We start from the raw sequence: 14,366 nt of genomic DNA, 5'->3' as shown, positions 1-14,366 counted from the left end.
GGACGATCACTGGAGCTCAGGAGCTTGAACCTAAAGTGCACTATGATCACACCCATGAAAAGCCACTGCACTCCAACCTGGGCAACACAGTGAGATCTCATCTCTTAAAAAAAAAACTGGCCGGGCGCGGTGGCTCAAGCCTGTAATCCCAGCACTTTGGGAGGCCGAGGCGGGTGGATCACGAGGTCAGGAGATCGAGACTATCCTGGCTAACATGGTGAAACCCCGTCTCTACTAAAAATACAAAAAACTAGCCGGGCGTGGTGGCGGGCGCCTGTAGTCTCAGCTACTTGGGAGGCTGAGGCGGGAGAATGGCGTGAACCCGGGAGGCGGAGCTTGCAGTGAGCCGAGATCACGCCACTGCACTCCAGCCTGGGAGCACAGCGAGACTCCGTCTCAAAAAAAAAAAAAAAAAAAAAAAAAAAAAAAAAAAAAAAAAAACTGAGAGTCCAGATTAGATTCTTTTACATTTCAATGGTTTCATTTCTGAGTACACAGAGGCACACAGAGTATTATTTAGTCTGGATTCATTAACTTAACCTCTGTCATAGCATCACTTATGCCATAGCAAAGGGAGGAACCTGTTTTCCAAACTTGGGTTAGAATATTAAGAACAAATCATGTAGAATTTTAAACAAAATTTCACTAAATGTCAAAACTGAAAGATGAAAAATATTAAATTATTTCCACATTAAATATGCTTATAGTTTTCCAAATGGTCTTCACATCAACAAAAAAATTCTAGCAAGAAAACTTAAATTTTTGGAAAAGATTATAGTTAAATTTTAGAGTATCAAAGATATTTTTAAAAATTTTCATAGAACAAATGGCCTAAAAATTTGAATGTTGTTAGTAAGAAATATTGCTGAATCTCCTTTAATAAAAGTTAAGATGGCCGAGCACGGTGGCTCAAGCCTGTAATCCCAGCACTTTGGGAGGCCGAGACGCGCGGATCACGAGGTCAGGAGATCGAGACCATCCTGGCTAACACGGTGAAACCCCGTCTCTACTAAAAAAAATACATAAAACTAGCCGGGTGAGGTGGCGGGCGCCTGTAGTCCCAGCTACTCGGGAGGCTGAGGCAGGAGAATGTCGTAAACCCGGGAGGCAGAGCTTGCAGTGAGCTGAGATCCGGCCACCGCACTCCAGCCTGGGCGACAGAGCAAGACTGCGTCTCAGAAAAAAAAAAAATAAAAAATAAAAAAAAAATAAAAGTTAAGATTGATCTATGGAAGTTCCTATTCTAGTACTAAAATTCTAAGAATTAAGTACAGATCACTGAAACCCTTTCAAATCATATGTTGTAAAAATGTCCTAAGAAGAAAAAAACCCCATCTCTACAAAAAGCAATTTTTTACCAGAAAATTAACTTTCAGATTAGTTGAAGGCAGCTAGACATTAGTATACTCTTTAATGAATAATGTTATTGATTCCATAGAGAATAAAATAGAATAAAAGAGAAAACATTTAAAACATAATATAAATGTAAACATTTTTACCTTCAAAAAATCCTCCATAGATAGATTCCCCTCCTCGTCCATTTCCTAAAAATGAAAAACATACTCTTTTAACTCTCAAGATAACAAGTGCCTCAAAGGTGATACCTAAACAAAATACTTCTTAAAAAGTAGATTTTTAAATAATTTTGAATTAACAATATTTGAAGATTGCAGAAAATCATAAAAGATATTAATGTCAATAATGCAAGCTCCCAAATTTCTTTCTTTCCCCTATGCTATGATAGTAAGAATGTGACAAAGACTATTAAAATATATTTAAAAAAAGAACTTTCAGATTCTAATTATGATTATGCAGGTCTTGCAACAGGTTAACATTTTTTCAACGTGTTTTAAAAGTAGTTTTGATATTTTTACAATAAAAAAGTAAAAATGTTACTGTAGTAAGGATTACCACTTGTGACAAAATCAAACACATACACTTGACAGAGTACTGAGATGAATGCAGTGTTTTGTTTTGTATCCAGAAGCCTATTTCTGAAATTAATTCATGTGTCAAAGGTAAAATTATTTTTTATAAGCTTTCTTTTTTTTTTTTTTTTTTTTTTGAGACAGAGTCTTGCTCTGTCGCTCAGGCTGGAGTTCAGTGGCACGATCTCGGCTCATCTCAACCTCTGCCTTTCGGGTTCCTGCCTCAGCCTCCCGAGTAGCTGGGACTACAGGCACACGCCATCATGCCGGGTAAATTTTTGTATTTTTAGTAGAGGCAGGGTTTCACCATGTTGTCCAGGCTGGTCTTGAACTACTGACCTCGTGATTTGCCCACCATGGCCTCCTAAAGTGCTGGGATTATAGGCATGAGCCACCATGTCCAGCCTATGAGCTTCCTTCTTTTACATATTTCTATGAGTACTTCTAATTGACCAAAGATTAAATGGAGTGAGAGTGACAAGAACATTGGACTATAACTTCTAGGGACTTGTCTAACTTTGAGATCTGTGATATTTAACAGAAAATAATACATGATTTTTCCAAGTCTCACCTTCACTGAAGTCACCACCTTGAACCATAAAATCCTTGACAACTCTGTGAAAGAGACAACTCTTATAATGTAATGGTTTCTGAGTTGATTTCCCGGTCCCCTTTTCACCTATAGAGATAAAAAATTAGGACATTTAATAGAAAGGAAATCAAAGGAGTATGAAAGCAAAATAAATGTAAATATGCCTCTCTTGAACCTTACAGACTAAAAAAATCATATTTTCATTCCTTTCAGGAATTTTTAAAAAACATTCATTTAAAAAATCACCCATGTATTTCTGGAGAATGTAGAAATCAATCTCAAATAATATACCATTAAAACTAATATTTGTTTTTGGTTTTTTTTTGAGACAGAGTCTAGCTCTATCACCTAGGCTACAGTGTGGTGGCACTATCTTGGCTCACTACAACCTCTGCCTCCTGGGTTCAAGTGATTCTCCTGCCTCAGCCTCCTGAGTGGCTGGGATTACAGGCGCCTGCCACCACACCTAGCTCATTTTTTTTAGTAGAGACAGAATTTCACCACGTTGGCCAGGGTGGTCTCAAAGTCCTGACCTCAAGTGATCCGCCCACCTCAGCCTCCCAAACTGCTGGGATTACAGGCATGAGCCACCGCGCCCGGCCTCTATTTTTTTTAATTGAGACAGGGTCTCACTCTTGTTGCTCAGGCTGGAGTGCAGTGGAGTGATCTTGGCTCACTACTACCTCTGCCTCCTGGGCGATTCTCCCACCTCAGCCTCCAGAGTAGCTGGGATTACAGGCGCACACCACCATGCCCGGTTGATTTTTTGTATTTATTTTATTTTTTTGAGACGGAGTTTCATTCTTGTTGCCCAGGCTGGAGAGCAATGGCGGGATCTCGACTCACTGCAACCTCCACCTAGGGATCACGTGATTCTCTGCCTCAGCCTCCCGAGTGGCTGGGATTACAGACACCCACTATCACACCTGGCTAATTTTTGTATTTTGAGTAGAGATGGGGTTTCACTATGTTTGCCGGGCTGGTCTCAAGCTCCTGACATCAGGTGATCTGCCCGCCTTGGCCTTCCAAAGTGCTGGGATTATAGGCGAGTCACCACGCCTGGCCAATTTTTTGTATTTTTAGTAGAGACAGGGTTTCACCATGTTAGCCAGGATTGTCTTGAACTCTTGACCTCAAGTGATCCACCCACCTCAGCCTCCCAAAGTGCTGGGATTACAGATGTAACCCATCATGACCAGTCACACCATGCCCAGTCATAATATTTCTAAGAATTACTTTCATGCCCTAGTCACTGCTGTGTAATCTTCATGTTAACAGAAAAGAAGTAATATGCATGGAGAAATCTAAAATAGGGTAAATAAAAAATTAAAGCAAGCTATGCCAGGTATGGTAGCTCACACCTGTATCCCAGCTGAGGAAGCTTACGTGTAAGGATTGATGAGCCCAGGAGTTCTAGTCCAGTTGGACAACGTTGCAAGATCCTGTCTCTTAAAAAAAAGAAGGAAAAAAAAAAAGCAAACCACAGTCAACTGAGACTACTATTAGGGCAGTTGAAAATGTGAACAAACCTGTACAAAGACAACGAAAGTTCTCGCATGTTTTGGGGCACACATCAGAAAATAATTCAAAGACAACTCTTCCAGCTGAAAAAGAAGGTAGTTGGTTTAAACTTCTTTACTAATTTAAAATATTAAACACCCATTTATAAATGTTAACTAATATTCTTACCAGGTTGATTGTTAATGGCAATGTCAAAAAAACATCGAGGACGTTGAACCTTTATTCCCATGGCTCCAATACTTAATCTATGAGTAAAACACAGTTTCAGACAAGCAGACTAAAATAGCAAAGATCTTTCACAAATTTCTGGAAAAAAAATTCTGTGAAACAAAATTAGAAATACAGTTTGAATTTATTTTGATATTTATTTCTATGAGGTAAATCACATGGATTATTAGTGCTTTCTTTTTAGAGATTAGATTGCATTTTGTGAAGCAACTAGAAAAGACTTGAAAGTTAAGCCTTAACCATTATTATGTAATCAACTTTCTATTTATCAACCAGAATATAGATTAATAGCCCAAACAGAAAATTGTATTCACTCTGTATGATTAGTGAACTCAATAAGCAGATTACCTTCAAATGAAGAAAAGACCCAAAAAACCCAAGGACAACTGATCCCTGTGCTCCTAGAAAACAAAAATGAGAGTTCTGATTAAAATATGAGATTTTTAAGAAGCAAAATCACACGAGAAGAAAAAGTGGGGTATTTTAACGACAGTATGGTATTTTTAAATAGTATATGTGGTAGATTTACATTTTGAGTAAAAGCACAACATTCAATTTTACATATGAGGGTACTTTCTGATTATGAGCAACAGCCTTTACTGATATGCTAGTATAGACACAAAAAATACCAAAGAGATATTCTGTGTAACAGCTTTATTTCTATAACAGAAAGCTATTATTTAACAGACATTATTTTGATAAGGGATTTATTTTAAGGACTTAAAAAGCTGAATTGTAATACTTGGTGGAAGATGATAGGGTAAGGTAAAGTGTAGAAGAAACAAAGGCAGTAAGTGTAAATAGTGTCCAAAATTATGGACTCTAAAAATGACAGTTTCATATGCTATGTATGCCATGTTACACTTCAATAAAATTTACTTTATTAAAAATAATTAATATATCTAAGACAAAACTGTTTACTCTTCTACCTCCATTCCCTTGAATACTCAGTAAACATTACCATTGCCCAAGCCAACTGCTGAGGCTGAAAAACTGGGGGTCATCTTTGGTTCTACTTTCCCTCATACCTCATTATCCAAACCATTAGGAAGGTAATTTGGCTCTAGCTTCAAAAATTATCCCAAAAGTTCTCATTACCTTTACCATTATCATTTCTTATCTAGGCTACTCCAATAGCCTCCTAAGTAGTTTCTCTTATTTTACTCCTAATTCTACACTGCCTCTTCTCCACAAAATAGCCAGAGTGGAATGATTCTTTTAAAACACAAATCTTATCATATCATTCCTCTGCCTAAAACTGTCTTACCATTCATCTGAAAAGTTTTAGCATGGATTTTAAGGCTCTAGACTGGCACTGCTCAATAAAAACATGAGCCACCCAGGTAAATTAAAATTTTTCAGTAGCCACATTTTGACAAATAAAAACAGGCTAATTGTAATATATTTTATTTAACTCAGTATGTACAGATTGAATATCTTTTAGAGGAAATGCTTGGAACCAAAAGTGTTTTAGATTTTTTTTTTTTTGAATTTTGGAATATTTGCATACACATGAGATATCCTGGGGATGGGACACAGTTTAAACACAAAATTCATTTATATTTCAAACATACCATACCTTATGCACACAGCCTGAATTATATGTGTAATTTCATACAATTTAAATAATTTTGTGCTTGAAACAAAGTTTGTATTAAGTACTTATGTGTGAAATTTTCAATTCCGATGCTCAAAAAGTTTCCATTTTTGGACCTCAGATTTTCAGATTAGTGATGTCCAAACAGTAACGTTATGGATATACAGGTAATAACCAGTATGTCCAAACTATTACCACTTCAGAATATAATAAACAAAATGTTACTGAGATTTTTTTTTTTTGGTACAAGTCTTTGGAAATCCATTGTATATTTTATCCTTGAAGCATATCTCAATTCAGACTAGCCACATTTCAAGTGCTCAAAAAGCACATGTGGCTTGTGGCTACTGTAATTTCAATTATATGGCTCTAAATATTTTAGCTCCTGTTCACCTCTAGGCATTTTCCTCAACTTCATTTCCTAACATCTTCTAATATTTTCCTCAACTTTATTTCAGCTACATTGGTATCCTGCTGGGTTATCCCCCACTCCCCACCCCCAACATCCCATAGCCTACTCTTTCATCAGGTCATTTACATTTGCTGTTCCCTCCACCTGGAATGCTCTCAAACCATCTTCACATCGTTCACCCCCTTGTTGCTCAGGAATCACCTTCTCATAGAGACCCATTCGTAGTCTACTGTATTCAAGAAAGGAGCTCTCACCCTCCTAACACTTTACATCCTCTTATTCTGCTTTTTCTTCCAAGCATTTCTTGCTAATTGGTATTCAATTTTTATATCCATCTTCTCTCACTAGAATACAAGTTCCATGATATGATAAACCTGAATTTTCAGTCTTACTCCCTTCTCAATTCTTAGTGCTCAAACAGTGCTTGGCATATGACAAGAAATCAGTATTTATTAAATGAATGAACAAATGTGAGAGGACAGGCATAAGTGAGAATGCAAAATTGTAGTAACAACAAAAAAACGGAAACACTCAAAATATCTTACAATAGGAGAGAAACTGAACAAATTATGGTATAAAATGCTATTTAATACTATATGGCAGTTCCATTGTAACACAGGCCAAGAAAGCTACTATTTAGTTCAAAATAAACAAAAAAGTAAATTGCACATAAGTATTTCCTTTAACACCATAAAATAATACCCTATTTCTACAGAGAGAGATCTTGAGAATACTATATATACCAAACTCCTCACAGAATCTCTGCAAAAGGCACTGAGTCTAGGAATGGAAGTCACTGGGGGCCTTCAGCTTTATGTATAAGGTTTGAATTTTTGCAATAAGAATATGTCCATGTATTAGTTTTTCAACTTAAAATTGATAACCTAAATCTGAAAACCCCAAATCTGAAATTTTTTGAGTGCCAAAAAGACACCCAAAGGAAATGCTCATTGGAGCATTTTGGATTTTCAGAATTGGCAGGTTCAACTGGTAAGTATATTGCAAACATTCCAAAATCAGAAAAAAATCAGAAATCAGCAATAATACGGTCCAAAGCATTTTGGATAAGAGATACTCAACTAGTGCTGCTGTTTAACATTCAAAGAGCTCAGGAGGCTGGGAGCAGTGGCTCACACCTGTAATCCCAGCACTTTGGGAGACTAACGCAGGCAGATTGCTTAAAGTCCAGCAGTTCGAGACCAGCCTGGGCAACATGGCAAAACCCTGTCTCCACAGAAAATACAAAAATCAGCCAGGCATGGTGGCACACGTCTGTAGTCCCAGCTACTGGAGACGCTCAGGTGGGAGGATCACTTGAGCCAGGGAGGCGGAGGTTGCAGTCAGCCAAGATTAAGCCACTGTACTCCAGCCTGGGTGACAGAGTGAGACCCCGTTTCAAAAAAAAAAAAAAAAAAAAGATTTTTTTTCCCCCTCACAAAATGGGTACCTACCCCACAAAACAGAAACTAAGAAAAGTACTTGCAAATATTTACCTGAACCCTGGATATTAAATAGCTTTTTAGATTCACTAATGAAGTAAATAATGGAGATAAACAGATCTGAACTTATGAAAAAAAATTATTTCTATTTGTCTATGTAAAATTAAAAAGAAAAAAATTGGGGAAAATACACTATCATAGTTGCTGAGAATATTAATTTTCTTACTGTATAACAGTGCTTAGCAATGAGGGCACTAGGGCGATTCATTGAATAGAGCTATCCAACTCACTGCAGAACCTTAAGCAACCCTTGCCCTATTAAATATCAGTCACTGTGACAACCAAAACCTTTCACTGTCCATCTATCAAATTAAAGTTCAAAGGACGCCTAAGAGTATATGAGCAGAGAATTCACAAAAAGTGAAATAACAAAAAAACATAAAAGGCACCAGCAGTTTTGTTAAGCAACTTGGCATTACAGACCAAGAATCTTGAATATATTCATATTCATTGTACCTTTTAACATTTTACTAATTCTATGTACTGGAATATCTGTAAAGGCAACCATTTAAAATAAAATAGTCCTTGGGTTTTTTTTTTTAAATAATAGTAAGCACAAACAACTTAAATGTCTAACACAATAGTTAAGTATGGACTGTCTAAGAAAATAAGCTTTTTAAAACATAAAAAAATTGCTAAATGCCACATGGAAAAAGGTAATTGTACAGTAGCAAGAATTACTTAAAAAATACCCCATGAAATGAAATACTATCTATGAAAAATCATAATCTTACATATTAAAATTACAAAGGTAACATTTTTTTACCAGTTGGATTGACAAAAATAAAAAATGTTGACCATATTCATTGTTACTGCTGGTGAAGGGATAAACTGAATTACCTGATTGCCAATTTGACAACAAACATCCACATTACAAACGCATTTAATACTCTCTGACTCGGTAATTCCACTTCTAGGAATTTACTTTATGTACATCCTTACACATTTGCAAAATAAGATATGTGCAAGGTTATTCAATATACCATAATTTGTAGTAGTAAAAGGCTGTAAACCTAAATGTCCATCAAGGAGAGATAGGTTATATAAATATAAGCCTATATTTATATAAATATAAATATTTATAATTTAATGTATATATAATTTATGATATATAACACAAACTAATTTAATAAATATAAATCAGGTATACCATTGTATACCTGTGGAATGTACAAAGCTATTAAAAAGAATGAGCAATCTGTTTATGTACTGCTGTCTCCAAGATAGGGAGAACTATCTCCTAAAATCTGTAAATGTTAACTTACTTTGTTAAATGAAAAATAAAAGGCCAGATGCAGTGGCTCACACTTTAGAAGGCTGAGACAGGTGGATTGCTTGAGTCCAGGAGTTCGAGACCAGTCTGGGCAACATGGCAAAACCCTGCCTCTACAAAAAATACAAAAATTAGCCAAGCATGGTGCCTGTAGTCCCAGCTACCTGGGAGGCTGAGGCAGGAGGATCATTTGGGCCCAGGATGCAGAGGTTGCAGTGAGATGAGATTATGCCATGGCACTCCAGGCTGGGCAACAGAGTGGGATCCTGTATCCAAAAAAAATAAGAAAAGTTGACCAGGCATGGTGGCTCATGCTTACAATCCCAGCACCTAGGAAAGCTGAGGCAGGAGGATTGAAACACAAGCCTGGGAAACATGGGGAGAACTTTGTTTCTATTTAAAACAAACAAGCAAGGTACAGAAGTGTGTATGATATTACTGTCTTTGTATATTTTTAAAAGAAGAGACGGTTGGGCGCGATGGCTCATGCCTGTAATCCCAGCACTTTGGGAGGTCAAGGCAGGTGGATCACTTGAGATCAGGAGTTTGAGAGCAGCCTGGCCAACATGGCGAAATCCTGTCTTTACCAAAAATATAAATAATTAGCCAGGTGTGGTGGTGGCACACGCATGCCTGTAGTCCCAGCTACTCGGGAGGTTCAAGCACAAGAATTGCTTGAACTCAGGATGCGGAGGTTGTGTGAGCCAAAATTGCACCGCTGCACTCCAGCCTGGGCGACAGAGTGAGACTGCCTCAAAAAAAAAAAAAAAAAAAAAAAAAAGACAGAAAAACGAAAGTGGGGCCACGCATGCTGTCGTGCACCTGCAGTCCTAGCTACTCAGAAGGATCAGGTGCAAGGACTCTTTGAGCCCAGGACTCTGAGGCTTCAGTGAGTTATGGTAGTATCACTGCACTCCAGCCTGAGACCCTGTCTCCAAAAACAAAATTAAATTAAATTTTACAAGTATGTATTTGTTTGTTAAACAAAAAGGCATCTAGGGAGAGAGAAAATGGGTAACTGGAAAAGAGGGCTAAGATTTTTCACTTTATAACCTCGTGTTTTCAATTTTATACCACATGAATATATTATCTATTAAAAATTATTATAACATATCCCACTGCTAGGTATATACTCAAAAGAAAGGAAATCGTATATCCAGGAGATATCTTCACTCCTATGTTTACTGCAGCACTATTCATAATATCCAAGATTTGGAAGTAACTTAAGTATCTATCAACAGATTACCAGATAAAGAATATGTGGGCCGGGTGTGGTGGTTCAAACCTGTAATCTCAGCACTTTGGGAGGCGGAGGTGGGCAGATTACCTGAGGTCAGGAGTTCAAGACCAGCCTGGCCAACATGGTGAAATCCTGTCTCTACTAAAAATACAAAAACGAGCTGAGCATAATGGCGCGTGCCTGTAGTCCGGGCTACTCTCAGGAGGCTGAGGCAGGAGAACCACTTAAACCCGGGAGGCAGAGATTGCAGTGAGTTGAGATTCTGCCACAGCACTCCAGCCTGGGCCTGGGCGAAAAAGTAAGACTCCGTCTAAGAAAAAAAATGGACCAGAAGAGATATTAGTGCTGGTTGGGTGGTTCCAAAGGCAGACACTGTTGGGTGATTGCTGCATTAGGTGACTCCTGGAGCCTTCAAGTCTTCAATTTTCCTGAGGTTTCATGCGGAGTGAGCCCTTCAGGCTGCTGAGTGTTACAAGAAAGTTCTCCGCTTTTCTGCCTCACCGAGCAGCCTGAAGGAGGTGAGGTGAGATTTCTGCTGGCATTACCTCTGGCACCATCTGCTTTTCCCCAAGGCCAAGGTTTCCCTGGGATCTGGGGGTTCAGGCCACTCAAAACAGAATTTTCAGGCCGGTGCGAAGGCTCATGCCTATAACCCCAGCACTTTGGAAGGCCAAGGGGGGCGGATCATCTGAGGTCGGGCGTTTGAGACCAGCCCGGCCAACGTGGTGAAACCCCGTCTCTACTAAAAATACAAAATTTAGCAGGGCGTGGTGACGTGTGCGTGTAATCCCAGCTACCTGGGAGGCTGAGGCAGGAAAATTTCTGGAACCCAGGGGGCAAAGAGAGGTTGCAGTGAGCCAAGATCGTGCCACTGCACTCCAGCCTGGGCAAGAGTGAGACTTCGTCTAAAAGAAAAAAAACAAAAAAAACCCCACAAAGGCCTGGTGCAGTGGCTCACGCCTGTAATCCCAGTACTTTCAGAGGCCGAGGCGAGCGGATCATCTGAGGTCGGGAGTTCGAGACCAGCCTGATGAACACGGAGAAACCCCATCTCTACTAAAAATACAAAATTAGCTGGGCGTAGTGGTGCATACCTATAATCCCAGCTACTCAGGAAGGCTGAGGCAGGAGAATCGCTTGAACCCAGGAGGTGGAGGTTGCAGTGAGCGGAGATCGCGCCACTGCACTCTGGCCTGGGCAACAAGAGCGAAACTTGGTCTCAAAAACAAAAAACAAAACAAAAAAACTGTGATACATATACACAAGGGAGTACTATTTAACCATTAAAAAGAGTAAGATCCTGTCATCTGGAACAACATGGATGGAACTGGAAGGTCATTATAGTAAGTAAAATAAGCCAGGTACAGAAGGACAAACTTCACATGTTCTCACTTATTTGTGGGAGCTAAAAATAAAAACAATGGAATTCTTGGAGATAAGAGAGTAGAGAGACGGTTATTAGACACTTGAGAGGGTAATGGGGGGTGGAAGTGAGGATGGTTAATGGGTGCAAAAAAAAATAGTTAAGAATAAATAAAACCTAGTGTTTGCTAGCACAATAGGGTGACTCACAATAGTCAAAAGTAATTTAATTGTATATTTAAAAATAAAGAATATAATTGGATTGTTTGTAACAAAAAGGATAAATGCTTGAGGAGATGGATACCCCATTCAGTCTAATGTGATCATTATGCATTGCGTGCCTGTATCAAAATATCTCACGTAACCTATAAATAAATATATCTACTATGTACCCACAAAAATTAAAAATTAAGAAAAGGGAAACTTTTAAGACACTGAGAAAACTTACTATAAAAATGAATAGGCCAGACGCGGTGGCTCACGCCTATAATCCCAGCACTCCGAGGCAGGTGGACCACCTGAGGTCAAGTGTTCCAGAACAGCCTGGCCAACCTGGCAAACGTCATCTCTACTAAAAATACAAAAATTAGCTGCATGAGGTGGTGGGCACCTGTAATCCCAGTTACTCAGGAGGCTGAGGCAGGAGAATCACTTGAACCCAGGAGGTGCAGATTGTAGTGAGCTGAGATTACGCCACCGGACTCCAGCCTGGGCAACAGAGTGAGACTCCGTCGCAAAATAACATAACATAACATAACATAACATAACATAACATAACATAACATAACATAACATAACATAACATAACATAACATAACACAACACAACACAACACTGCCAGGCATGGTAGCTCACGCCTGTAATCCCAGCACTTTGCGAGGCAAAGGCACCACTTGAGGTCAGGAATTCAAGACTAGCCAGCCCAACACGGTGAAACTCTGTCTCTGCTAAAAATACAAAAAAATTAGCTGGGTGTGGTGATGCGCACCTGTAATCCCAGTTACTTGGGAGGCTAGGACAGGAGAATCTCTTAAACCCAAGAGGTGGAGGTTGCAGTGAGACAAGATTGTGCCACTGTACTCCAGCCTGGGTGACAGAGACTCTGTCTCAAGGAAAAAAAAAGAAAAAGAAAGAATAAAACTGAAGAAGAAAAACTATCAGATTGTTCATGAATGACAAAATATTCATACCCAGTGAAAAAAGCAAGTTAGTAAACAATGTAGACTATAAAATGCCAATTTCACACATATTAGAGTAAGCACATTAAAAAGACAGGATTTACACTATAATGTTAACAATCATCATATATGGGCCACGGGTTTAAGGGTAATTTTTAATGTATTTGTTTTCCAATTTTTCTTCAATTTTGTAATTAGGAAAAAGTTATTTTTAAAAAAGTACTAATGAAATGGGCTTTTGGTGGGGGCCGGGCACGGTGGCTCAAGCCTGTAATCCCAGCACTTTGGGAGGCCGAGATGGGCGGATCACGAGGTCAGGAGATCGAGACCATCCTGGCTAACACGGTGAAACCCCGTCTCTATTAAAAAATACAAAAAATTAGCCGGGCGAAGTGGCGGGCGCCTGTGGTCCCAGCTACTCGGGAGGCTGAGGCGGGAGAATGGCGTGAACCCAGGAGGCGGAGCTTGCAGTGAGCTGAGATCCGGCCACTGCACTCCAGCCTGGGCGACAGAGCGAGACTCCGTCTCCAAAAAAAAAAAAAAAAGAAATGGGCTTTTGGGTTGGTTTGTTTGGTTTTTTTGGCCTATCAATGAGCAAAGATCTTTTAAAAGAATAACTCTCAACACATGCACAAATGCAGAGAAACAGGAATTTATACTACTACTAGTGACCATATACAACTACTTTGAAATTTAAGAATATGAGAAATTCATAAGTGTTTACACTTTGAACCAGTAAAATTCAACTGTTGGAAATCTATTACGAGGAACTACTCTAAATTCAGAAAGCCTTCAGGTATAAAGTTGGCTATCCTGGTGCTCTTTTTAGCAACATATAATCAAAAACAACCTATCATAATATCACAAAAAAGTGAAACTGTCTCTGGTTCAACAGTAATTAAAGCAATGCTTACGATGATTAATAATTTGAAAAAATAATCAAGATATAAAACAGCATATGCAATATCATTATGATTGTGTAAACTACTCCCAATCCTCAAGCTCAGGTAAAGATTTACAAGAAGAAAAAAAAAGAATGAAAGGAAATAATCATTATTGTGTCTGTCTGTGAGACTGGAGAGGGCTTTTGCCTCACTACTTCTTTCTAGTTTTCTTTAACAAATGTGCTGCTACTTTGGGAGGCCAAGGCGGGCGGATCATCTGAGGTCAGGAGTTCATGACCAGCCTGATCAATGTAGTGATATCCCATCTCTACTAAAAATACAAAAAGGCCGGGCGCGGTGGCTCAAGCCTGTAATCCCAGCACTTTGGGAGGCCGAGGCGGGTGGATCACGAGGTCAGGAGATCGAGACCATCCTGGCTAACATGGTGAAACCCCGTCTCTACTAAAAATACAAAAAACTAGCCGGGCGAGGTGGCGGGCGCCTGTAGTCCCAGCTACTCGGAGGCTGAGGCGGGAGAATGGCGTGAACCCGGGAGGCGGAGCTTGCAGTGAGCCGAGATCGCGCCACTGCACTCCAGCCTGGGCGACACAGCGAGACTCCGTCTCAAAAAAAAAAAAAAAAAAAAAAAAAA

At 39.2% G+C, this 14,366-nt stretch overlaps 1 protein-coding gene across 5 annotated transcripts in view; it reads right to left on the bottom strand.

Moving 5' to 3' along the window:
• The window catches only part of PPIG (peptidylprolyl isomerase G), a 61,372-nt gene that overhangs the window by 36,850 nt on the left and 10,156 nt on the right, over positions 1-14,366 (bottom strand). For 3 of the 5 annotated variants that reach the window (XM_025404637.1, XM_025404636.1, XM_025404638.1), the window contains exons 2-6: positions 4,618-4,670; positions 4,210-4,286; positions 4,050-4,124; positions 2,500-2,607; positions 1,500-1,544 (exon numbers count right to left, since the gene is read on the bottom strand). In XM_025404637.1, the coding sequence (XP_025260422.1) occupies positions 1,500-1,544; positions 2,500-2,607; positions 4,050-4,124; positions 4,210-4,270 (289 nt within the window). In that variant the 5' untranslated portion in view covers positions 4,271-4,286; positions 4,618-4,670. The remainder of the gene's footprint in view (positions 1-1,499; positions 1,545-2,499; positions 2,608-4,049; positions 4,125-4,209; positions 4,287-4,617; positions 4,671-14,366) is intronic. The other 2 variants (XM_025404639.1, XM_025404640.1) reach the window with 2 other exon arrangements.

This window comes from Theropithecus gelada, chromosome 12, assembly GCF_003255815.1.
Source record: "Theropithecus gelada isolate Dixy chromosome 12, Tgel_1.0, whole genome shotgun sequence".
Taxonomy (NCBI): domain Eukaryota; kingdom Metazoa; phylum Chordata; class Mammalia; order Primates; family Cercopithecidae; genus Theropithecus; species Theropithecus gelada.
Note: the sequence above shows the minus strand (reverse complement) of the source record. Positions and strands in the feature narration are given on the sequence as shown.